The following is a 25,762-nucleotide window of genomic DNA, read 5'->3' on the forward strand; positions in this document are numbered from 1 at the left end:
TAGCCATTTGCTTATGTTTTTTAGAGGCATTCACTAATTTTGACAGCAATTTTCACAGGGAGTACAGTCAAGGACCTGCATAGCTGAGGTTTTCCACTCATCTTATTTGTTGACAGACTAGCATGATTATTTGTTGGAAACATACATATTGATGCTTTCTGAGCACTCTTGGCTTCACATGGCTACCTCTAAAACTTCTCACGCTTACCTAGTTAACTGGACTTTTTCTTAAGACATTTGTGGAGCCCTGACCAGTGTGGCTCAGTGGGTTGGGTGTTGTCCTGCAGAGAGGTCGCCAGTTTGATTCCCAGTTGGGGCACATGCCTGGGTTGCAGGCCAGGTCCCTGGTAGGGGCATGTGGGAGGCAACTGATGGGTGTTTCTCTTGCGCATCAATGTTTCTCTCCCTCTCTTTCTCCCTCCCCTTCCCTCTGTCTAAAAATAAATATGTAAAATCTTAAAGTAGACATTTGAGGAAAACATTAGAGTCAACCTAGTACTTGCAGAAGTGGTAAAGATTTAGAATGGGGCAGGCTTTGATTTGATTGGCCTGGCCATTTACTAGCTGTGTGATCTTGGGATGTTAATTGAGCCGCCAAATCCTATCTCTGCATTTGAAAAATTCTGACATAGAAGCACTAGTAAATGTTAGCTAGTTCTTTATCCTTCTCTAGGCAGAGCTGTGATCAATGTGCTTTAGAAACAGACTATTGTTCTCTGTTCTTAAATATTCTCCAGGGGAAAAAAAGCTTACTATATTCTCCTTTCCTATTACCTCTGTCTATATCTCTTTCTGTTGGTTTTAGTATTATTTTGTAATTAAAATAATTTTTAAATTATTAATTTAAAATTACTAAATTATTTTGTATTATTGAGTATATTTCTTTTAGTTGGTTTTAGTATTACTTTGTTAGTATTATCTGGGGAAGACAGAGAGATACAACAAGCTAGTTTTTTTCTAAGTTTGTTAGAAGGTGGCTGGATTTTGCTATTCACAGATGTAAAACATAACTGGAATTTTGGGGCCTTGATGAAACTAACTTTATATTTCAAAGTGCCTCCTTTTTCTTTTCAGTAACCTATGATATATATTATTGATTTGAGAGGGAAAGAGACACTGATTTGTCCCACTTATTTATGCACTCATTGGCTGATTCTTGTACGTGTTCTGACCAGGAATTGAACTTGCAACCTTGGTGTATAGGGATGATTCTCTAACCAGCTAAACCACCTGGCCAGGGTAAATACACTCTGGTATTTAGTATCCTATTGATAGCGTTATCTCACTTGGTCCTCAGTCCTACTATGATTAACTTAAATAATTATCCAATGCCTATTTCTGATTTTTATACTTTATGTTCAGGTGTTATCTATCAAAAATAAATTCCTCGTTATTGTCTCTTCTTAAATACCAATATTTAATATTTTCTGATTTATTTTTAACTACCATTTATAATCTAATTTCCATTCCACCACTTTTTAGAAAATTTTTCATCACAAAACACTCTTATTTGTAGGAGAATTTAAAAAGAAAAAAAAATTTTTTTTGGTTCTCATCCTCCTTGTCCCATAGCATTAGATACAGGTGATCACCCCTTCCTTGAATGTACTTTCTTGGTTTTTTTGTCTACCTCTCTTACTGTTCTCTCCCCCTTCCCTCCGCCCCGACCCCCCTTATTGATTGTTTTTCCATCTCTGCCTTCTAATTTTGGCTATTCCCCCAGGCTCAGTCCTTAGCACTCTGCTCTTCTTTCTTGCCCCCTAGCCCAGAAAGCCACAATTTCCCATGTCTCTAGCTAGCACCTCTATGCATATGACTTCTAACTTAAGTTCTCAGCTGACCCAAATTGAATTCTGTTATTTCCAGCTGCTTCAAGAACATCCCATTTGTAGCTCCTTTGTTGCTGTTTTAAATTCAGCATATTTTAAATTGAGTTAGTCAGATCCATTCGCTTTCCAACCCTCATGACTGCTTATTTCTGTTAGTGGTGCACTGTGGCTGTCCCAGCTGCGAAGTTTGAGACCTGGGACCCGTTTCAGGGAGGGCCTCGAAACCTCGGAGCCACTGGTGTGCTGGGGCCAGCTCACATGGGCTAATAAGAGCCAAATATTAAAGTTTTGGTAATTTTGTGAGCTCATTGCTAAGCATAATGATTATTAAAAATTAAATATATAAACTTACAGTTAAATATATTCTATTTAAAATAAAGATAGTATATACTCAAAACTCACCACTTCATGATTATTTTACTAAATGTTGTTATTATCTGTGCTCTTGAGATGTTAATTATGTCTATTGTGTCTCTATGATGAAAACACTGTATAATGGTGTACTACTTGTACTTTTCTTCCCAACATTGCATTTGGCGGTGTTATATTGGGAGCATGAAATTGGTCATGGTGGGCATATTTACACCCTGAAAATCAATGAATGCTTCAAGTCCCAGCTGGGTGCATTGTTCATTGTCTAGACTTCAAGTGATAGAAAAGAATGTGAATGTTGCAGATTAAACCAAAAAGTGTGTCGTATCTATAGTGAGTATATTGTAAATAGCACAAAAATTGAAGAAATGTTCTTTGAGTGTTTGAAAGCTATTATGTAATTCAGCATGAGCCATTTTCTTCAACTGGGTAATCTACCTGTTACCTTATTCTGTCACACACACACACATAAACACGCGTACTTCCACCTCTATACCTTGTCTTACGTGATTTTCCCATCTTCTATTTTTATATGAAAACATTTTGTAGTTTTTCAACTCCTTTCTCTTTCAGGAAGTCTTCCCAGATATTCCAGTCTTTATCTTTTCTGATTCCCTTTCTATTTTTAGTGCTTGATATTTTACAATTGGAAAGGACTATATAGTTCAGTTTTCCACACAAATGTAGAAATCTCAATAACCCAATCTCTACTTGAAAAATTCTGGTGACTAGAAATTTAGTAGTGCTTCTGCAACTAGCCCGTTTTACTATTCTCTAGGAAATAATAATAATAAATTATTATTATTACTACTATTATTGTTTTAATGGCTTTAAACAACACAAAGGTATTATCTTAAAGTTCTGGAGGGCAGAAGTTCAAGAGAGGTCTTATATATGGAATCTAATGAACAAACTGAACCAACAAGCAAAACAGAGACAGACTCGTAGATGGAGAGCAGATGACGGCTAGTGGGGGCGTTGGGGATGGAGGGATTGAGCAAAAAGGGAAAAGGACTCATGGATACGGACAACAGTATAGTGATTGCTGGGGGGAGAGGGGCATAAGAGGACTAAATGGTAATGGAAAAAAATACAATAAAGATAAAATTTAAAAAAACCCAAATAGCTCTTAATGGGGTTAAAATCAAGGTGTGAGGAGAGCTGTGTTCTTTCTGGATGCTCGGGAAAGAATCTGTCTCTTTCTTGCCTTTTCCAGCTCCTAGAGGCCGCCTGCTCCTTGGCTCATGGCCTCCTTTACGCTTCAAAGCCAGCAGCAGCATCAGTCTGACCTGCGCTTCTATCATCATATCTCCTTATATAGTCTGGAAAATGATTTATGTTGCAAATGAATCTTCTTTGAATTTCTGCCAATCTTCTGATTCTGTGTTGTGAGCGTCACTCAATGAAGTTATCGCTAGACTTGGAATGAGTCAGACCAGCTGCCACTTACAAAGCTATATGACCTTAAGATTTCAGAGCCTCAGTTTCTCCTATAGAATATGGGTCATAAACCTCACAGGACAGTCATTTGGATTTAGTACATAAAAGGAGATAATGATTGATTAGAAAGTATAGTAGTTAATGACAAAGACTAAAATTAAAAAGGCCAAACTGAGACCAGCTTTTTCACTTGTAACATCGGGCAATGTATTAACCTCTGTATCTCATTGTCTCACATGGAAAATAGTAATAATAAAACCCACCCTGTAGATGTGAGGGTTAGATGGATGGATAAGATAACATGTAAAGCATTTTGCACAGTATTTGACTTTAACCATATATTTTTCCAAAGTGAGATTTGTTTTCCTGTTGTTTCTGTTAGAAAATTGGAACTGTTTTTCCCAAAAGGAAAATAATTCTCAAATTCACTATTAGAAGTATTTAGTGAGAGAGGGGTTAAATTAGATACACACCCTATGAAACTCTGGGTACCTCGCATTTTAGTTTCCTTTGTAGCACTCTCTGGAAGGCTTTTCTCCCTCTGGCTGGACTCACCTGTCCGTCATTGGTCATCGTATCATGTTTTGGTCCATAATAATTCCTGAGGTGTTTCAGGATGATTAAGACACCGCCCCACCCCCCGCATCTCATTGTCCAAACTTTCTAGAATATTATTGTTCGGGGTTGGCTAGAGTGTGTAATAAATCTGGCTTCAATTAAACACACACACACACACACACACACACACACACACACACACACACACACACACACAAGTGTTCATGTGTTGTACTCCAACCTGAAAATTCCTGAATTTTATTATTGTTTACAGTTTCAAATTTTTAAATTTGTGTTTATAGAGACTCTTGTGTAGGTAATGAAATAATTCAAGATTAAATAACAAGCAGTCTGATTTACTCCCGTGCACAGGTCCGCAAGCACATCAATGATCTTTATGAAGATCTGCGGGATGGCCATAACCTGATCTCTCTGCTGGAGGTCCTCTCGGGCATCAAACTGGTGAGCTGCTCTCTCCTCCTAATGAGTGACCTCGCGGGTGTGGCCCATGAATGATGTATCGGTTCATCTTGCTGAGTGGTGGGGCAGTGGCCATCACTGCTTGCTCCGTTACTTGGGAGGAAGAAGTAGAAGAGATTATTATTGGTGGACTTTATTTCTAACTCAGACTTACAGTTTACAAATGATGTGATTTTATCCTGATTCAGATTGATGTGTCACATATACTCATTTCTTGATAGATTTGGTATCAGTTACATTCCTTTCATAACTGCATGCTTTCTCCTTATTTTTTATCCATTTATAGATACGATAGTATTTTAGGATTAGTAGATTCACATTTAAAGTTTTGAATAAGGTGTATTTTTCTTTATAGAGTTTTATTTCTAGTCTATATAGACTTTTTCCTATTTTCCCATTTATTGTGAATTATTTAATTTTCTGTGTTCAGCATTTACATTTAAAAGCCCAGGTGTTTAGAGTTATTTTTTTCCAATTCACCTCATTTCTTCCCTTCTGTGATTTATGGAGACTCATAGATTTGGAGAAATGCTGAAGTACATTTGGGCCCCTCATACAAGTAACTGTGCCTGCCTCCTCCCAAACTGTATTGCACAGTGTTGGTGGGAAACACCTACATATCAGGGGGAAATACTGTGTGAGCCTCTTGGCTTGTCAGATAATAGCTTTTGTGCTTGCTCTGTTCGCAGGATCAAAACCGCCTCACTTGGCAGGCCCGTTGTTTCATATATTTGAACCTAATGGAAGCAGATGATCTTGTGCAGCTTCTATTCCATCTCTAGCATCATCAACAACATAATTTTCATTTAGGAAAGTCTAGGGTTGAGTTCTGGAAACATCTGCGAGGAAAGAGAACTGAAGAGAGGTGCATAGCTGGAATAGTCTGAGAAGCTCAGCCCACTCACTGCCGTTGGTGGTTCTTACTGTTTCTCCTGTTTCAGGAACAGAATTTGGCACATTAAATTTTATTCCCTAAGTAATAATACTCAGCTTCTTCTAGGATTGGGTTTGGCTTCTCTTAGTCCCTTTGTTCTGGTTTCACATCTTTTTTGCCTTGCAGTAGAATTAATTTTATAATTTTTAATGGCCTAAAATTGACAGATGCTATTATTGGCACAACCAGCACAGGGTGAATTCTAGTTTTTTCTCTGGCCCTCATTTATAAATCTCGTAAATTCAGAATTTCACCTTCACTGTTCTGGACTTTACTCTTCAGTGCTCACCAAGTTATATTTTGTGCAACTTGCCTGGTATATTTGATAAACTCGTTGTGATTTTATGTTGGAAAGTGACATTTTTGGTGACATTGCTTACGAAACAGGTTAACACCACTCCAATCTAATTTCTTTTCCTAACCTTTGAAAACCCACAGGTGTTCATGGAGATACTCATAAGATATCATTTTCACTGAAAACAATCAAATATCTCTTTCATGGTTATTCACATTATCTCTTTCTCCTGTTATTGATTCACAAAAGCAGAGAGGGTGGGTGGCCGTGGAGAATTGAAGATGTGTTTCAACATAAGACGTTTTCCATAAAACCATCTGTTCTGGTCTTTGCATCTTTTTGGATGTGGGAGGGTATTTTCATCTTTTTTTGTTTGTTTAATGTTGCATTTATTTCCTTTTCATTTTTGTGTTGTGCATTTCCTGTTACTCTGTTGTGTCTTTGCCTTGGTTGGTGGCCAAAGGAGCCAGCAGGGCTGAAGACCCTCCGTCTGGTGAGCATGCCCTCCTGGCGCCATACAAACAGCGAGGAGCAGGAGGAGGAAGATGATGATGATGTAGTAGGTCTTCTTGGCAATGCCAGCTTCCCAGCTGGCAGGCACTGCATGACCACCAGAGAGTCTGAGGTTTTCCACGTCTCCAGTAGCTCAGTACCAATTGCCTTCTTCCCTATCCACCTGGGACTTTGGGTCCCAAAGAAAGTAGTTAAAACTAATTGCACCCTTGGCCACTGGTAGATGATCCTGAAGTGGGAATTATTTGGCTTGAGAATGGATGGCACAGAAAGAATAACGGTGTTTGGAGGTGTCAAGTCCTTTTGAGACCTGGAGACCCATAACTTTCTTATGGCCTTGCTGTGTTGCCTGAGTCCAGATTGCAGACTTGTGGAAAATTTAACTGATAGCATGACAGTTAATTGCTCATCCAGACTAACTGGTAGGTATTCTCTCTCCACCTCTCTGGCCTCTAGGTTCTCACTACACGCCACGCTGTTTGTTTTCAAAATAGCCTGTTGTTTGCAAACCACTCACTGCATGGAGATCCTCTGCCTTGGTCGGTGGTGTCTCTAGTTGCTGTAGAGGACAGAGATTTAACTTGCATGCCCTTAAGATTACTTATTTTTGGTGGGGAGTATATACGTGTAAATTTTAGGGTGTGTAGAAGGGGCATTTCCTGCTTGCAGGCCCTAAATTATAGCCCATGATCTTTCTCCAGAAACAGGGATTAGGCAATATTCCCCATTCCCTGTCCTCTTAAAGTCACATTTTTACTTCATTGATCTCCCTTCCCATTGCCTTAGAATATTCAGTTTCACAGGCTTGTCATTCTTTAAGCCATATTTATAATTTAGCTGAAATGACTGAGAAGAAATTCTTGCTAAAAAGGTTTTTTCCTGAACCTCTGACTTAAAAAGTTGCCCAGAGAGGCCTCAACGTCCTTGTAGATTATCCTAGTTTGGGAGCGTTGCTTAGAAGTGTTGGCGGTCACCCAGAGAAATGCCTCCACCTTATCTTTCCACCCGTTGGGTTACTTTTTGCTCATTTCAACTTGAGGGCAGATTTCCTTTGCAGGTGCCCACAACAGGGCTACTTTGTATTTTATCAGCCTTTAATTAGTACCATTTTGACATTTACAAATGAACTGGGTATATCTAGTAAGAATGATGTTTTAGTCCCAGTTTTTAGGAAAATAAAAGCAACATTGGAAAGTGAGTAGGAGAAACCGTTCCAGGAGTAGACAGCCATCCCTGCATGTACTTGCTGGGCAAACAGACTTAGTGAACTTTTTTTTTGTATGGATAGTCGTTGAGCTATGGATGGGGCACCAGAGGCACCAGCTGGAGATAGGCTCCTCTTCTGTGTCTTGTGTGACGTCCAGCATTACGTGACTGGCAGAAAATACCTTTTTTGGGGTTATCATGTTGAACACCCCTACATTATCAAGGTTTTGTTAGCTCTGGGCATTTCATACGGGAGTAAAGGTGGCTTTCCTGCATGGACACCCATCCTGGAAGATAGGTTTCTTCCTGATTTTTGAGTCTCATTTTGGATTTTTTAAAACTTGTTTATTGAGCATATGTAACTCCTCATCCCATAGTCTAAATTAGCTGCCTCTGGCTTCTTTTGCCAGGTTTGCAATAAGGTTGGCTCTGTCCATTACTGTGCAATACGCAGTTAGGACTTTCCACAACTTCTTGACAATAGCATTTAACTTTCATTTCAGGGGCCATTGAGCCCTCATCCCCATTAATCTCACATCTATAATCAGGTTCTGCCAGGTAGGACTGCAGGAGAACGGGTGGAGAAGCTGTGGCACTGGTGCAGCATTAGCAGTCAAAAGGTGCTGTGTGTTCATGGGAATTACAGGGGTAATCTAGGCCTTTGGGAAGCCTAATAGAGCATGGTGACACAGCCAGGCGCTGCCACTGAAGGGTGCTTTACCAACGCTCCTACGCCTCGCTTCTCCCATGAGGAATTCTTTGTGGTCTTTTAGTCTTTGAAATGAAAGTGGAAAGTAGTCTGCATGGGTAGTTGGTGTAGCTAAACCTAATACCCCCTTTTTTTGTTTGCAGCCCCGGGAGAAGGGCAGGATGCGATTTCATAGGCTGCAGAATGTGCAGATTGCCCTGGACTTCCTCAAGCGGCGAAAGGTAAGAGTATCCCATGGGTTCCCCATTCAGCCAGGCAGTGTTGCCATTGGTTCCTGTTTAGGGAAGTGCTCAGTGCCTCTAGTAAGCCCTCAGTAATTGATAAATCTGACTGACCCCATTCTGAGTCTTACTTGCTAGTGAGCCATTGTATTATGGTTGGACAAATCATTTGGTAGGTCTTATCTAGAGCTTGTGGCCTTCCTGGGAGGGAGAGTGTTGATAGAGAGGAGTTAGATGCTAAAGATTAAGTTGTGTGGAACCACCTTAAATGGAAGTCAAAAGGAAGGTGGAAGGTAAACCAGCAAAGAAGATGGAAGAGGTGGCACCCAGGGCAAGGGAAAACCAGAGTGCCACATTGTCATGAAAATCAAATGAGAGGGTGATGTCACTTCAGGTGTGAGGGAAAGGTCTTAGCCACTAAGCATTGGTGACTTAGAGAACAGTTTTAGTAGAGCAGAAAAGTGTTTAGAGTATACCGGACCTGGATATAGGAAGGGAAAAATAGGTTTATTACTCTCTGCATGAGGAAGGAAGGTAGCAATGCATTTTTGGATACAGGAGGAGAAGACAGTGAAGAGAAAAAGAATGAGAATGAGGAGAATTAAGAGCCATAGAGTGTTAGACCTAGAGAGATACCTTAGAGATCTAGTAGCCCAGTTTCTTCACCTATGGCTAAGGACACTGAGATGTAGGTAGGTGACATGACCTGCTCCAAATCACAGAACAAGTTAGAGCAGAGCTGGGGCTCTAACCCAGGTCTCCTGACATGTAGGTTAATGCTCCTTCTTTTATTCATGCTATTTCCTATGTGCCATCCTTCTTCCTGTTGCTTCCTAATTGATGGAACCAAGTCAAGGGATTGAGGGATGAGATCCAGAGCACAGACTGTGTGGTTCTTTTTGAGAAAGAAAAGAAAAATGCCTCTCTTCTGAGATACAGGGAAGGAAGGACGGATAAAGATACAGAGATGGTTTGTGGTGGAGAGGAAGATGGATGAGGGTGTCAGAGAGTTCATCTGCTTAGAGCTGTATGGAAAAGATTTGGGATAGCTGCAGTTGCTAGGTAACGGCAGGGGTCAAGGGAACATTAAATGGTATACTTATTTTGGGAGTTAGTTCATTTTTTCTCACTGTTATCAGCAGTTCTCATCAATTTGGGAAATTTTCTTTCAGTGTGCTCCCATAGCGGTTCACTTCTAATACAGTACTTTTTACGTCACTGTTTCTCTGTTTATTCTAATATACTGTAGGCCCTGTGAGGACAGGGAACGTGATCTCACTTAACATTTTTATCTTCACTACTTGTCATAAAAATGATTCACAATCAGCATTTCACATTTGTTGAACTCAAGATGCTGAACTATTTTTGCAAATAGAATAACAATATAAATTTTTAGGGAATTTGAATTTATTTTATTCTAAGATTAAAAAGTGAATTTCTGTTCATATTAGAACCAAAACATAGAACCATATGAAGATAACAGAATTAAAGCTGAAACAATAAATATTGCAATTCTATGGGAGTCAATAAATAAGATGTGTTATATTTTGTTATTACAGTTATTGAGGTAACCCAAGTTAGTAAAAATTAATGAATACAAATAACCATTTGTTGAAATAAACTGCTAAGCGGAAAGTAGTGGGGGGACTGGAGGCTGAAGTGTGCAGGGTACTGGAGGTAGCAGCACTGAGACATCTGTGTCGACTTAGTGGAAATCAGAGGGGCTCTAATGAGCTAATGAGCAAGGTAAATGGAGAGGAATTGACCGGCTAGAAGTCTTAAATAAGGACCAAGAGTAGATTTGGCTACTACAGCAGAAGGAAAATGTGGGCAGGCAAGAACAGTGGACTCCGAGAAGGGCAGAGAGAACTTGAGAACAGTTCTCCGTAATGGTGGAGTGCAAGTCATAGCTGTGCAGGGGTCCAAAGCAGAGTGAAAACAAAAGGCACCCCAGTGGAGAAGGCAGATGAATTGTGCAGATAGGGTGACATTTGGGTCGTTGAGATGAGTGCTAAAATTGCTGAGAAAGATGGTAGATAGACAGGCAGCTCCTCCCACCCCCACAGGCTGACCGGGATACAGAAAAGGGAAAGAATTTGCCCAGGAGTCTTAGTCATTCAGACTGCTTTAACAAAAGTATCACAGACTGAGTGACTCATAAACAACAGAAATTTATTTCTCACAGTTCTGGATGCTGAAAAGTCTAAGATCAAGGCAGATTCAGTGTCTGGTGAGGTCCTGGTTCAGAGAGGCTCTCTTTTTTTTTTCTTTTAAAGAGTGAGTGTGTTTGTTTGTTTTTAGAGAGAGAGGAAGGGATGGAGAAAAAGAGGGAGAGAAACATCAAATGTGTAGTTGCCTCTCACATGCCCCCTACTGGGGACCTGGCCTGCAACCCAGGCCAGGTGTCCTGACTGGGAATCAAACCAGTGACCTTTGGTTTGCAGGCCAGCTCTCAGTCCACTGAGCCACACCAGCCAGGGCGGAGATGGCTATCTTTTAGCTGTGCCCTAACATGAATGAAGCAGCATGGGAGCTCTCTTGGGGTCTCTTATATAAGGGCACTAATCTCATTCCTGAGAGCCCCATCCTTATAACCTAATCACCCCCAAAATGCCCCACCTCCAATACCATCAGATTGGGTATTAAGATTTAACTAACATAAGCATTTTGGAGGGACACAAGCATTCAGTCTATAGGTCTGGTCACCGTTAGTTTAAGGAAAAGTGAGGCTTCTATTTGAGGTCACTGGGGTTCCCTAGAGACACACAAATTCCAGTTCAGCTGAAGAGGTAAAGGGGAGGGCAGCTCAAGTACAGTTTGTCACAATTGAACGGGAGCTCCGGGAGGGTTTGACAGAAGAGGCTCACAAGGGTTGAGGTGGAAGTAGGCTGATTTTCCTGGGCCACTGTTGGTTTTAGCACTGGAAGTCCCATGTCCCAGGAAACTCTTCAGTTTCCAGCTCACTGGGACAGTTGGTCACCCTAGCAGGGGACAGCCTATGTGTCTGCACATTGTGTTGTTGGAGTGAGATTTTAGGAGTAAAGCAGGTACTGAGGGAGTCATGAGCAGGTGGGGGAGGACATTTGTGACAAAGTGGATGGAAATGGAGGGGAAATGGAGGCCGGAGCAGGCCAAAGACTAGTGAGAGAGTAAAGGCAACCCTCCCAACCCTAAAAAGAGAAAAAAGCCAGGGCTGCGATAACTTAATAACAAAGCAACTCACAATACCATGTGCTTGCAAGGTTGCTTTGCTGCTGGGAACGTAAAATGGTATAGTCACACTGGAAGATAGTTTGGCAGCTTCTTATAAAGCTAAACATATACCATATGACCCAGCAATCTCACTCCTAGGAATTTACCCTAGAGAAATGAAAACATACGCTCACACACACAAAAAGCCTGTCCGTGAATATAGGAGCTTTATGCATAATTGCTCCCAGAAACAACCCCAATGTTCTTCCATGGATGAATGGTTAAACACAGGGTAGTGTGTCGATACAGTGAAAGATTGCTCAGCAGCGAAAGGGGTAAACTATTGTTAACACGCAATGACTTGGATGTGGATATCGAGGGCATTGTGTTGAGTGAAAAAAAGCCAGTGTCAAAAGATTACATACTGTGTGATTCCATTTATATGACATTCTAGAAAAAGCACAACTGGGACCAGATCAGTGGTTTCTGGGAGTTAGGGGTGGGGACAAGGTTTGACTACAAAGGGGCCACATGAGGTCACCTTTCTTGGTAAGATGGAACTGTTCTGTTACTCTGATTGTGGTGGTAGTTATACAAATCTATACATGTGTTAAAACTCATAGAAAATAACTGTGTAAGTCAATTTAACTATATGTAAATGAAGAAAGTAAAAATGAAATAAAAACAAAAGTCACAGAACTCTGAGACCAGCTTTTGTTTCTTTTTCAGGTGAAACTAGTGAATATTCGCAATGACGACATTACAGACGGCAACCCCAAGCTGACCCTGGGCCTGATCTGGACCATTATTTTGCACTTCCAGGTAGGGTCTGTGAAGTTTAGGGTCCCTGTTGCTGGGTTTGGACATGGCCTAGGAAGAATTTGAAGTTGCACCGCCTTTCACAGACACACTGAGCCTTCCTTCTCTGTATTTGGCAGTGAAGAAGGGTCAGAGTGGGAGTTGCAAATGAAGATAAGGATTGGCCTGGAGATAAAGCTGTTGCAGCCTAAACCCGGAACTTCTAGTCATTTTCATGATGAAATGGGTGGGATTTTTCGTTTCCTTTGCTTGGCCCTGTCTTTGGCAGTCTGGTTATTAGAAGTCTGCTCATCTGAGTCAAAACTGGGTCTTTAGGTACTCAGAGTAGGAGGGGTGGGGAAAGATGGTGGTTGTGATGCCCTAAAAGGGTGGAGTGAAGGCCTGCTTTGATGGAGACTTGTCTCTAATCTTAAAACAAGCCTGGTTGGTTGCAGCACTGTCTTAGTCATTTGGGCTGCTGTAACGAAATGCCGTCATAGATCGGGTGGCGTAAACAACAGACATTTATTTTTCATAGTTCTGGAAGTTGGATATCTGAGATCAGGGTGCCATACGGTTGGGTTCTCGGTGAGAGCCCCCTTCCTGGTTATGTCCTCACATGATCTGTCCCTTGGTACATACATGCAGAAAAAGAGATCTTGTGTTTCTTAATCTTTTTATAATGGCATTAATTCCACTATGGGGTTTCTACTCTCATGACCTCATCGCCTGCCAAATGCCCCATTTCCAAGTACAATCACATCAGGGGTTAGGGCTTCATACGAATTTTGAGGGGACACAAACATTAATTCCATTGCAAACACCTTGTAGCAGTAGTCACACCCAAGAGCAGTGGCATCGTGGTAGCGTTCACAGAGTCACATGGCCTTCATGAGAAGGCTAATCCTTTTCCACTAAATACAGCCCCATCTTTATAAAATGACTGTCTTGAACCACTTTAGCACAACTAAGCAAAGCTATTTCTCAGACTACTCTCCCATACCCAGTCACTGTACAGGAAGGAGGCTGATAGATTAGAGGGAGCAGGTGGGAAAAGAAGGTTAATGATAATAAATACCTCTAGACACTCACTGACTCCAGGGGCTGAGACCACTATCATGTCTTACTTGGGGAGTTAACGCCACCTGCTGGTTGGCGACAGAATAGCAAGTGTACCAGAATTCCTAAAAACCTGAGACAATTCTGAGAGTTTAGGGATTATTTCTTGGGGCTCTAGTTTGGAGCTGGTGTTGACAGTTGACAGCATAGGTAGGCTTAGGAAAGTATGGAGGTAATACGTATTTTTGTGGAACCACGAGGTAGCCTCTGGCATGCTTTGGATATAGGGATGACCAGGAACGTGAACTTGACAAGGTGTACCTCCTCAGGGTGGGAATAGGAACTTTGTTGAGCTTTCCTCGAGGACTAGAGTTATCACTTTAGAACCTTTATGAACAGTGGAATTATTTTTAAAGAGAAACTATTTTTACCACAAACCTGCCCTTACTGTTAGTGCCCAATGTTAGTCTCATAGGTGTGAGGTAAAAGCAGTCTGTCCACTATGTCTCTACTTACCCTGACTACAACTAGATCTGTTTAAAAAGGAAACTCAGGAGCCAGGTAATCAAAAACGAATTGGTTAATTGAAACATTACTGGGACAGAAGAGATGGGGTGGTGGAACTGTTCTTATTCTGAAGAGCTCCGCCAGCAATAGTTCTCTCTCTTTAAAAATTTGTTATGACCCCTGGCTGGTGTAGCTCAGTGGATTGAGTGCCAGCCTGTGAACCAAAGGGTTGCTGGTTCGATTCCCAGTCAGGGCACATGCCTGGGTTGCAGGCTAGGTCCCCAATAGGAGGTGCACAAGAGGCAACCACACATTGATGTCTTTCTCCCTCCTTTCCCCTAATAAGTAAAATCTTTAAAAAAAAATTTGTTATAAAAAATTTCAAACATTTATAAAAGTAGAGAAAATGGTGTCAAGAACTGCCCTAGCTCAACTCATGGCCAGTATTATTTCTTCTCTATCCTGATTCACTCCTCAAACCCCAGTAGGTTAATTGAAAAGAAATTCCATACTTCATATAATTTCATCTGGAAGTATTTCAGTGTGTATCTCTGGAAGATACTCTTTTTTTAAGCAAACAACAATGTTATAATGATTAAGTATAATCAGTATGATGATTATACTTAAAATCATCAAAGATCTGGTCAGTGTTTCATATTTCCCCAATTATCTCATTTTGAAAAATGGATTGTTTGAATCAGAATCCAAACAAGGTCAACATATTGAATTAAATTTCTCTATCTCCTTGCAATTTGTTGAAGAAATCAGATAGTTTTGCCCTGTAAGGTTTATAAAGATGCTGATGGCATCTCTGGCATGTCTTCTAACAATGTCCTCTATCCCTCTATTGTATTGTCTGCACACCGGGGGTTTAGAGCTAGACCTGAGGCTCGGTCACATTCAGGTTCATTTTGGAGGTGGGGCAAGGATGGTGATGTTGTGCTGTATACTTCTATTGCTGTGCATCAGGAGGCACGTAGTGTCTGTTGTCTCTCTTTCCAATGATGGTAAGATTGATTAGTGGGGTCAAGTGTTTTCAGCCTGATTGATCCATTCTGCAGTCCGTGTTAGCTCTTCACCTGATAGTGTTAGCAACTACTGATCATCATTGCTAGCTCCATTATTTCATGAGAAGTTGCAAAATAGTGATACTCAAATTCTATAATTTCTTTATTATTTGGCTGGAATTCTTTAATAAAGAAGACATTCACCTATCAGTTACCCTGAAAGGTAGTTCCTCTAAGAGAGGTAAGATATAAAGGTGAATACTCCCAACTTTTCCTCTGTTTACAAGTTTTCAGAATAATTCATTGGTTCCCTGAGATTCTCCAGAGGTGACTGATGGAAGTTTTTTTGTTGATTTTTTTCCCTCTGAGTATTATATGACTCACGGGTTTTTTAAAACAGGCTTAAATGCATTTCAATCACATACAGCTATTATTCTTTCTAACATTCAAATAGCTTCATCATTGGTCAGTAAGAGCTTTTTCAAGTTGAGTCTCTTGAGTCTTCTGGCATGACCCCCAAAGTCTTTGATCATTTCCTTTTTTTCCTGTGAGATGAGATCCTTTCCCAGACCTGAAATTAGCACTTTCTGCAAGGAGCTCTCTTCTTTCTTGCCAGTCTGAGTGCTACTGGCGGGTCATGGTTTCTGGGCTTGTTCTCCAGACAGAGATGCCAATCTTGTATTTTTCTTTTAAAAAAGCATGAATTTATACTGATATTTCTAATTCAAATTTAGAGTTACCAACTTCTATTTAGCTTCTTTGACGTTGTACAGGGGTGGCAAAGGTAGGTTTACAGTACATGAAACACAGATTAATACAGCTATTGTAATAATTGTAACATACATGTCTTTTCCCATGCGAACAAGTGTAAATCTATTTTTGCCCACTCCTGTATTTGTATCCTTCTTTTGCTTAGGCTGAAAATCTTAATCCTAACCATAGTAACACATCACATATTTCCTTTTCCTTACACATAGGTACACATATGTCTGCGAAGTCATATATTTTATGTAGTATATTTGCATCAAAATAACAGTATCAATATTATTAACAATATGATTATTAAGAAGTTTATGACTTCTTTGCAGGTCTTTTTGTCCTTAGCGTGTATTTCCTACAATTACTTTGTCCAAATAATTGTATTTTAAAGTCATTTGAAATAATTTCTCTCTGTGTTACTTTACTGAGCCATGAATTCAGTACATAATGAGGTTCATTTGTTTTTACTTGCTCTCAGTTCTTAGGGATTGTTTTTTCCCCTTTCAGTTTTATTTTTTATCATATAGATAAATATTAGAGAGATTATATATTTACATTATTTCAAGGGGAAGTTTTAAAAAGTGAGTACAAGGTGTATTCAGAGAATTCTAGTGTCCGTCTTTGCTCCCTCCATCATATTTCTTCCCTTTCCCTATAGTTAATTTTTAAAAATATATATTTTATTTATTTATTTTTAGACAGAGCGGAAGGGCGGAGAAAGAGGGAGAGAAACATCAATGTGTGGTTGCCTCTTCCGTGCCCTCTCCTGGGGACCTGACTGGGAATCGAACTGGTGACCGTTTGGTTTGCAGGCCAGCACTCAGTCCACTGAGCCACACCAGCCAGGGCAGTTAGCTAACTTTTTAAAAACATCTTTTTGATTATCATTCTATTGTTTTATTTTAGGAAAATACATACTTTTAAAAAACTTTATTGAGGTGTATTTTACATACTATAAAACCGACGCATTTCCTCTGTATATTTCAGTGACTTTTATGAGTTGTGCAACAGTCACCATAATCCAGTTTTAGAACATTCATCGTCCCAGTATCATCTCTTGCTCATTTACAGCTCTCCATTCCCATCCCCAAACTCAAGCAACCACTAATTTATTTTCTATCTCTTTAGACTTGTTTATTCTGGACATTTCACCCAAATGGAATCATACAGAATGCGGTATTTTGTCTCTGGCTTCTTTCACTTAGCATGTCTGTGAGGTTCATCCATGTTGTAGCATATATCAGGACTTCATACCTTTTTACTGCTGAGTAGTAGCCTACGGATATACCGTATATTTTGTCTATTCAGCAGTTGATGGATATTTGTATTGTTGTTTCTCCCTGTTACAGATACAATGCTGATATGAATATTTGAGTACTGGTCTTTGTGTGGATGTGTTTTCATTTCTTTTGGATATATGCCTAGGAGTGGAAGTGCTGGCTTGTATGGTAGTGTTACGTGTAACTTTTTAAGAAACTGCCAATCTGTCTTCCAAAGTGGCCGTACCATTTTACATTCCCACCATTTTTAAAGAGATTTTATTTTGTTTATTTTTATAGAGAGTAGGCAGGAGGGAGGGAGAAAGGGAGAGAAACATTGCTTGCTTCTCATATGCGCCCCCGCCAGGAACTGGGCCTGAAACCCAGGCATGTGCCCTGACCGGGAATTGAACCAGCAACATTTTGCTTTGACCAGCATGTGCCCTGACCAGCAGCGCACCTAACTGAGCCACGCTGGTCAGCGCTCCACCATTAATGTATGAGGGTTCCTGGTTTTCTGTATCCTCACCAACAGTGGTTGTCTGTTATTTGGATTATAGCCATCACAGGGAGTGTGAAACAATAGCTGCTTGTGGTTTTCGTTTGCAGGAAAATGTACTCTTTAGCTGAATTCCACAAACATTTATTGAGGACCAGCTATGAGCAAGGTCTTAGGTAGAGTCAGTGGGAGATAAAACATTGAACTAGACAGATTCAATCCAGGTCGACTATATAAATCAAAGGAATGACAAGAGACACACTCTAAACTTGATAGAGATTTAAAGAATCAGGGAGGTATGGGAGAGGGAATTGGAACACAACACACACTCAGTAATTAATGGATTCTATAACTTCCAGGGCCTTTGACCTAGCCCACTATGCTTTGCCCTGTTACCAATTTCACTGGAAGATGTAAACAGCTCTGGCTTTGTCGTCTGCATGTATATTAGCTACCTGCTTTTCTCTTTTGCTGTTTCAGCATAGCAGAATACTTACTTTGTCTTCTTGTAGAGGGAAGCTTTGCTTCCAGAGTATTTTCCCAGATGCAACTAATTACTAATTCCTTCCTTGGTTATTTTTGAAGTCTTGATGTTTGCCTATAGTATTAACTAAGTGTTTGGAAGTGTGGGAAAATTTCCCTGTCTGCAAAGCTTTTGGTTGGCTAATAAAGGATTCTGTAGAGCCTCCAACCTCTTTGTCTTGCTTCAGATAGAGTGTGATATGTATCTTTCTAGTTATGTATCCTGTGGTTTTCTAGTCTTTTATTATGGAGCATCTGTTAGCTGTTTTCACCAAGAACATGTTATATAAAGCAAAAGGGAAATGCAGAGTAGAACTCCCAAATGCTGGGGGGGTCAGTAAAACAGTCATTGTAGTCCAGCTCTGCTGATGAAGTAGAACAGTGATGCAGAGACAGGTCGAGGTTGTCATAGCAAGGGAATATTCAATTTAGGAGAGGCTGTAGCAGATTAAAAGTTTCCTACTACTGATGAGACTGGCAGTATTGATAACTTCATAGAGAGGTTTATGGCTTCCAGAATGTTTTTTTAACATATTAAAAAGATATGTGCTAAATGGTAGGGATTCTTTTTAAGTTTTTAGTTATGAAAATTTCAGGTACTCAGAAAAGTATAGAACGGGTCTCCGTGTGTGGAGTCACCTTCAAAATTAAACAGACACTAATATTTTTGTTTGCTTCCGATTTTTCCTCTTTCTCTGTAACGAAATAAAGCATTTCAGATGCAGTCAATATTCTTACTCTCTCTGACCCCACGTCGATACTGTCTTGAAGCTGATGTATATCATTCCCATATATGCTTTTGTACTTCTGTGACAGAAGAGGTATTCATAAACAACATGTATTGTTGTTTGGGTGTTTTTGTGTTTCACACTGAGAGTATCTTCTACGTATCCGACTTTTTATCTAAATTGTGTTTTTGAGGTTTATTCATGTGGAAAAGGAGGACCTGACTTGTCGTTCATCTTTAGTACTTTACATGGACTGTAATGTGAGTGGGGCCCCTGCAGGTGTGCAGAAGCTGTTATTTGCAGTCTGATACGTAATTGAATGAAGAAGGCATTCATTCCTTCAGTTAATATCTGTGTGCTTGTGTCCTGGTGCAGACAGGCAAGAGGCTGTTCTGGAGAGACACCCGGACTGTCATTGCTGGGTTGTACACATTCTTTGATTTTGCCACATCACTCTCAGAAGTGCTGTATGCCTGACAGTGTTGTGTGGGTAACACCTACTACTGTTCAACATGCTTGTGTGTGTGGATCCCCGCACTGTGATGCAAGCTTAATAACAGAGAGGGCTTTGTCTCTTGTGTCTTCTTTGACTGGCGAGGAATAGGCACTCACTCAATAAATATTTGCTAAGTGAATGGACATTTTATAAATTTGATCTCAAGGCAGTGCGGTAGGGTGGACCAGAGAAATAGACTATGATGTCTATTTTCCTGTGTTCATTCCTTGATGAGCAACAAACACAGAGACCAACTGACTTTTTTGGGTTACATATCCAGATACTAATAATAGAATTTCTTATCTCTTGGTTTTGTCCGGGCCAGTTTGAAAGTACATGTTAGGATTTATGGTTTTTCTAAAAGATACGTTCTTGAAAGTCAGAATTTGACAAAATTAGTTCTCCGTCTCTCAGTTGTTTATTAAATACTAGTATATATCTAGCACTCTGAAATGTAAACACTTCAGAGTTCAGGCCGAGCGTGATCTTTAAAAAAAATTTTTTTTATTGTATTTTTTTCCATTGCCATTTAGTCCCCTCATCCTCCCCTCTACCCCCCACCCCCACCCCAGCCCCAACGTGATCTTAGCTGGGTAGACTTCAGGTTTACATTTTTGTGTACTTCATTGTGCCTTAGTGCCTGGCATATACTTGAGGCACCATTCACGTTTGTGGAATGGAAGAGCAAGTTCTTTCACTCCAGAGTCTCACTCTGGCTGTCTTTGTGGGAGACCTACAGTGAGTAAACAGTTAATGAGAAAAAGCCAAAGGAGAAGACAGGAAGAATGGGTAGGCCCTAGAAGGCAGCAGTCCACTTGTTAGGAGCTCAGACTAATTGAGAAAAAGACCCAGGGAAAGTTCTGGTGATCAGAGTTAACGTAGTTAAATAGTGGGGGCGGAGCTCCTGCAAAGAAAAAGAGGCACCCAAACTTTGGACCTTGGAACATACCTTTTTCCATAGAGCCTAGTCAAGAAAAAGAGTGTAGTAAGCCCCTGGTGGTGGCGGAGTGTCTCATACCTTTTAGCTGCAGTAATAAATGGGAAGAAGGGATTTACCGTAGACCAGGCACTGAGCCAAGCACTTTAGAGACATTATCTCTCCCACCCTTTCCACAGCCCCATTAAGTAGGTGGCAGAGTAGGTGGCAGTATTCATATTTTGCAGGTAAGGAAACTGAATCACCTAGAAGTCAACAGAACTGGGAATTTGAACCTAGGTGTACCTTACTAACATCTCTCTGCTCTTTTCCTAGACCAGTTTTTCTTTGGAGCAAAAGGAAATAAAGGCCTGATCTGCCTGACATATGCAAAAGTTTAAGAAAGAAAATGCTCCCAGAAGTAAACGTGCTGGGTTCTGGCGGGCTTCTCAGACAGACTCTGCAGAGCGGCAGTCGTCCTACACAGCTGTCTTCCCTGGCCCTGAGCTGGTCCGTGTCAGGGGTTTGGTTTGGTTGTATTTCAGGAGTAAAATCCAAGCTTAGGCCTCAGGGAGGGTGTGCATCTTAAAAGTTCCAGTTCTCTTCCCTGAAGGAACGAAGGCTTGGGGCCTGCCAGAGAACTACATTGGAATGTCATATTTTTTGCTGATTATATGATTTCTGGCGGTCTGAGAAAGTTTCAGTCCCGTGCCGATCTCCTTGTCTTGTTTCTCGCCGTGGTTTATGACGGTCATGAGTGGTGCCGCAGCTTTGCCGTTGGCCCAGGGAAAGGCTCCGGGGAGAGACCCCTGCTGCGGTGGTCTCAGAAGTGGCTGCGGAGGGCCTGCTGACGTGGGGCTTCTTGTTGCTCTCCTTTTGTGCAGGGCAGTTTTCACGTCTCCAAGGAGGGTGGGTGGAGCTGTGCCGATACAAGGCTTTAGGGCTCCCATAGCTAGAGCCAGGCAGGCTGTTTCTCTCTGCTGTGTGGGCTGGGACCCTTTTGGTGTAGACTAAAGAGCTGTAAGCAGGAAGAAGCTCATAAAACCTCTTCCCTTCCACTCCACTCAGAGCCCTTTGGGATGTGGTGGCATCTCATCTGTCAGACACCAAACTAAAAATTGGGGTGGGCAAATCCCATTGACAAAACAGTGTAACTTCTAAATCAACTGCTTAGACCTCAGACCTTAGTTCCTCAGACTTCCTGCCCTATTGCAATTTAGGTAAAAATCATCATTTTTACTTAAGTAAAAAGGCCTCATTTTAGCAATTTCCTTCCTTCCTTCCAAATAGCAAGTGTTATCTCTTTGTCTGAGTCCTTGGTCCAAATGAGTCAAGTTGCCAATTTAGAACGGTAGGGAATCTTCCTGTTTTACTTGACTGAGTATAGACTTCCATTCCTGCCACAGTTAGAAGCTAGTGTGACATGGGGTTGAAATGAAAAGTCTTAAAACAGCAGTTCATGTCCTGGCTTTGCCACTTACTAGCTGTGTAGCCTTGAGCAAACTAATCAACTTTCTTAATCCTCTATTTCTTTACCTGTCAAGTATAAAATAATAATAGTTTTGACCTTTTATGGCTACTGTGAGAATTAAATGAAATAATCCATAGCTTAGCACAGGGCTTAGCACGTAACAAATGCTAAAATAACGTTAGCTATTAGCAGCTGCCTCTGTTGTGTGTGGAAGTGGTGTCCAGATCCCATGCTCAGAATGGTTTCTGGGTTTTCCCAGCGTATCATTGGCCAGCAGATTTAACAGGTATTTCTCTTTCTCTCTCTCTCTCTCTCAAAGGAGGGAAATAAATGCTGCAAGAGGAAAGCCTGTGTTTCTTTTCTTAACTCTGAGAATTAGGCTCTAGTCTCTCTTACGTTATAATTTGATTAAAAATAATCTTATTTTTGACCTGAAAAAAAACAGAGAATATGTTTATCTTGCTTGATATTTTCTTATGGACGTCTTGGTACAACAATTGAAACCTATTTTCTTTCAGAGTCTGGGGGCCATAATTGCAGCATCCCCAGTCCTGGCTCTTCTTGGCCCTTCCCTTTCTGGTTGTGCTGGTTTGCTTTTCCCTCTTTCTCCTCCTCCTTCCCCTCCCTCCTCCAGGTTACCTTCTCCCTCGGCCTCTCCTCTTCCCCCTCCCTTTTCCTTTTACTCTCACAATCTCCCCCTCCTCCTCACCCTCCCTAATTTCTCCTCTCCCCTGGTTTCTAGCTCCTTTCTGCTTTCTGTTTGTGTTTCTGAGGGCAGTGCTCCAATTACCTCATATTTGGAGAGAGGAAGCTACAGCCAATCCGGTTTCTGTCTGCTTTTAGGTCAAGTGATTTCTGAACTGCAGTGAGATGCTTTGAATTTGTCTTGTTGCAGCTCTGAGCCTGTAAGATGGCTGTCTGAATCAGCGGCTAGAAGAGACGGAGAGAGGCGGGGAGGGAGGGAGAGAGAACTGGAGGGACTGCCGGCATAGTGCATGTTTTAAAATGTGCATCTAATCCGATGAAGCCAAGGTTGGGATTTCTCTGGGATCCCAGGACCGGCTTAGCTGCGTTTTTGCTAAGATTAGGAGAGGAAAGCAATGGGAAATTCACTGGGCTGTGTTAAAGAGCCAAAAGATTCAATAGCTATTCCTGAGAAGGCTCCTATATCTCCTAAGAAAAGGGTTCGGTTCAAAAGGAAGTGGAGGGGGAAGAAAACCCCTACTCCAGAGGTATCTCCTAAGGAAGAACCACTGGAAGGAACTGGAGTCATTGAAGAGACAGAAACCCTAACCAAGTTAATAGTGAGTGTCCAAAAGGAGGAAGGAGTGGGAGGGGCAGAACATCCCCTGACAGATACTTTACTGCCTGGAGACTCGGCCCCCAACTCAGGAGTGGGAGATCAAGGGATGATTGTGCAGGTGAAAGAGAGATTCCAGGGGGAGATCCAGACTGCCCACCTTCTGCTAGAGAATGAGTCATCAGTTGCCGGAGGGGTCTGGGATTCCCTGGAAGAGGGGATGACTGTCATCGCTCACCTGCTTGATAACCCAGCAGAGAGGGATTGTGAGAAGTCAGTGAGCCAACTGGTGGAATTTCCGAGGACAGCATCCTGCAGCAGCAGGGCTGTGCTGCTGCCTTTGCAAGGAGAGACTGCAGTGGAGAAAGCAGAGACTCAAGCTGGATATCAGAGCGGCACTCTCCCCAGGAAGGATTACCCCACCAACACAGGAGATGAAGACCACCTTTCAGAGGGCTGGAGTGTGGAGGGGGGAACCAAGGATATTCTAAGAGCCCCCGAGCCAGGTTCCTGGATTGGAGAGCGTTCTGTCCCGTCATCACTGTTGGAGCAGTTGAGAGGCCATAAACGCATAGAGCCTGCCCACGTGGGTCGAGTGTCCCCCCAGGCTCCCAGACCGCCTACTTCTCAGAGTGATTTGTCCATCAGTGGCATGACTGTGAGCATTTTGCCCTCCTCCTCTGGCTATGGCAGCAATGGGCCACACTTACGTGGGATCCAGCCTAAAGATACGGAACCTGGAAAGAGCTCCATGTCATTCTCAGAAGAGGATGGCACCCTTTCTTTGGAGGCAAGCCACACCCCATCATGGGGTCTGGAGGAGGTGGGTATGCATGTCCAAGGGATACGCAAACAGCTGTTTGGATTCCTGGCCATCAAACTTATTAAAGTGGAGCATGGTGAGCAGTGAGGATCTTGGGACTTCTCAAACTGACCACTATGTCAGGGACTGGGAGTTAGTGACTGCTGGGCTTGGCAAACAGAATCTATTTCAGGTCTGCCCCTGGATGCTTGGAACCAAGTCTTGTCGTCTCTGAGGAGTCCCTGATTCTGGGTAACCATGCAGCATAATTGCTTGAGCTGACTGGTGGGATTATCTCTCAAGGAGCAGTGCTAGTTAGCACTTACTCTCAGGCAGGTCTGCTTATCAGCTCCCCTGCCAAAGGAAGTTTGTGGGGTAGCAGAAAGGATGAGGGAGGCCTAGGTAAGTCTCTGAAATGAGTGGAGAAGGGGTGAGGCAGCTGTCTTAGATGTAATTGCTCTTCTCCCCAGGAGAATGATGCTCTTACTAGAGCTGACGCAGTCCTACTCCTGCAGGAGCACAGCTAGTGACAACACTCATTCAATATTTGTAGAGGCGGACAGGGCCAATCCTCCTTCGGTTACTAATTCTGGCATTAGAGGAGAGGGACATAGAGTTGGAGACTAATACAAAGAGGGGTTGGGGCAATTTGAAGGTTTGAGGCTCGGAAAAGTTGTTTTTTCTGATTAGACTTGTTTATGGCTCTCACAAGTTTTTGTTTGTGAGTTTTTTTTTTAATATATCAGGGCATGGGTGGTGGTAATGGTGGTAGTGGGTGCTGGGAATGTTTTTAGGGTCAAGGAGCAAGTGAAAATTCAAGAGATCTGGACACTGAGTGGGTAGGAGGACTCAGCAAGACCCTGGGTGGCACAGTGACTGAAGTTGTAATTCACCAGTGCCTGAGGAACTTTTGTTGGCACGTCACCCTCTTCAGCAGAAGGAATACACACTTTAGGGTCCCACAGCGGCAAGAGGTGGACAATGAAGTAGGGCATTTTCCTTGCTGAAACGTAGGGCAGCTGCCTTGATGACTGCCAAACAGGGACATAGCCTACCTGCTGGTGCCCTGCTTATCGCCAACAGCATGAGGCTGAGGAGTGACCCATATCTGAAGCCGACGTGTTTACAGTGTCTTCTTTGGGGATGAATTTCCCCCATAGATAGATCCCTCTCAGTGTCCTTTGTTATTACAGAGTTTGGAGACTCCCAACAGTTGCAGGGAAAGTGGTCATTGAAAAATATTCACTATATGGTTAGGCAAGAGCCTTCCTTGGGCTTTGCCGTGTGTGTGTGTGTGTGTGTGTGTGTGAGTGAGAGAGAGAAAAGTTTGGAGTGTAAGATTTTAAAGGACTCCTAGTGGAAATCTGGATACTGGACCATAGGCGGCCACGGTACAGGATTTCCTCACTGGGAAGGGAAGGTTCCGAACCACTCCATGGGGAGTATTAAGGAAGAGATTGGTGGCAGAAACCTTTGGACCGTCATCTGTAGTATGACAGTATTGATAGCGGTGTGATTCTTTTGCTGTTGAGTATGTGAATCAGATTAGAATGGGGCATTTTCTGAGCAGCCAAGCTCTGCATCCCATCCCTTCTACCCTTTCAGATCAGACACAGCCAGATTACTTAGATATGGAACTCAGCCCAGGCTGAAAAACTAAGTGACTGTCAGCTGAGATGGCCGAACCGTTTCTGAGGCTCCGTGTCTGTCATGTGATGTGGAGACCACAGACTGACCATCCTGTATGACACATAAGTTACTTCTCAAGATACATGTGAAGTCCCTACAGAATGCAAGTCCTTCAGGCAAAAGGGCCTGAGAACTGTTGGTTTCTGAAAGAACTACCTTTAGGGAGTGGCTCCTTCACCAGCAGGCTATTCACAGGGCCTG

At 42.0% G+C, this 25,762-nt stretch overlaps 2 protein-coding genes across 19 annotated transcripts in view; both read left to right on the forward strand.

Annotated features, from left to right (window-relative positions):
- MACF1 (microtubule actin crosslinking factor 1) overlaps positions 1-25,762 on the forward strand; it is a 320,700-nt gene that overhangs the window by 131,150 nt on the left and 163,788 nt on the right. For 17 of the 18 annotated variants that reach the window (XM_045190859.2, XM_053920914.1, XM_045190876.2 and 14 more), the window contains exons 3-5: positions 4,572-4,661; positions 8,480-8,557; positions 12,479-12,571. In XM_045190859.2, coding sequence (XP_045046794.2) covers positions 4,572-4,661; positions 8,480-8,557; positions 12,479-12,571 — 261 coding nt within the window. Of the gene's footprint in view, positions 1-4,571; positions 4,662-4,868; positions 6,468-8,479; positions 8,558-12,478; positions 12,572-25,762 lie in introns of those variants that run through there. The other variant, XM_071220879.1, reaches the window with a different exon arrangement.
- LOC112299380 (uncharacterized) lies at positions 22,060-25,151 on the forward strand. Its single transcript, XM_024554609.2, has one exon. It carries the CDS (start codon positions 22,871-22,873, stop codon positions 23,978-23,980), a length of 1,110 nt encoding a protein of 369 aa, XP_024410377.1. The 5' UTR covers positions 22,060-22,870; the 3' UTR covers positions 23,981-25,151.

Source organism: Desmodus rotundus, chromosome 3 (genome assembly GCF_022682495.2).
Source record: "Desmodus rotundus isolate HL8 chromosome 3, HLdesRot8A.1, whole genome shotgun sequence".
Lineage (NCBI taxonomy): Eukaryota > Metazoa > Chordata > Mammalia > Chiroptera > Phyllostomidae > Desmodus > Desmodus rotundus.

What these genes read in the sequence shown, in the direction of transcription:
- LOC112299380 (XM_024554609.2), top strand. Translation starts at nt 22,871, where the DNA reads ATGGGAAATTCACTGGGCTGTGTTAAAGAGCCAAAAGATTCAATAGCT.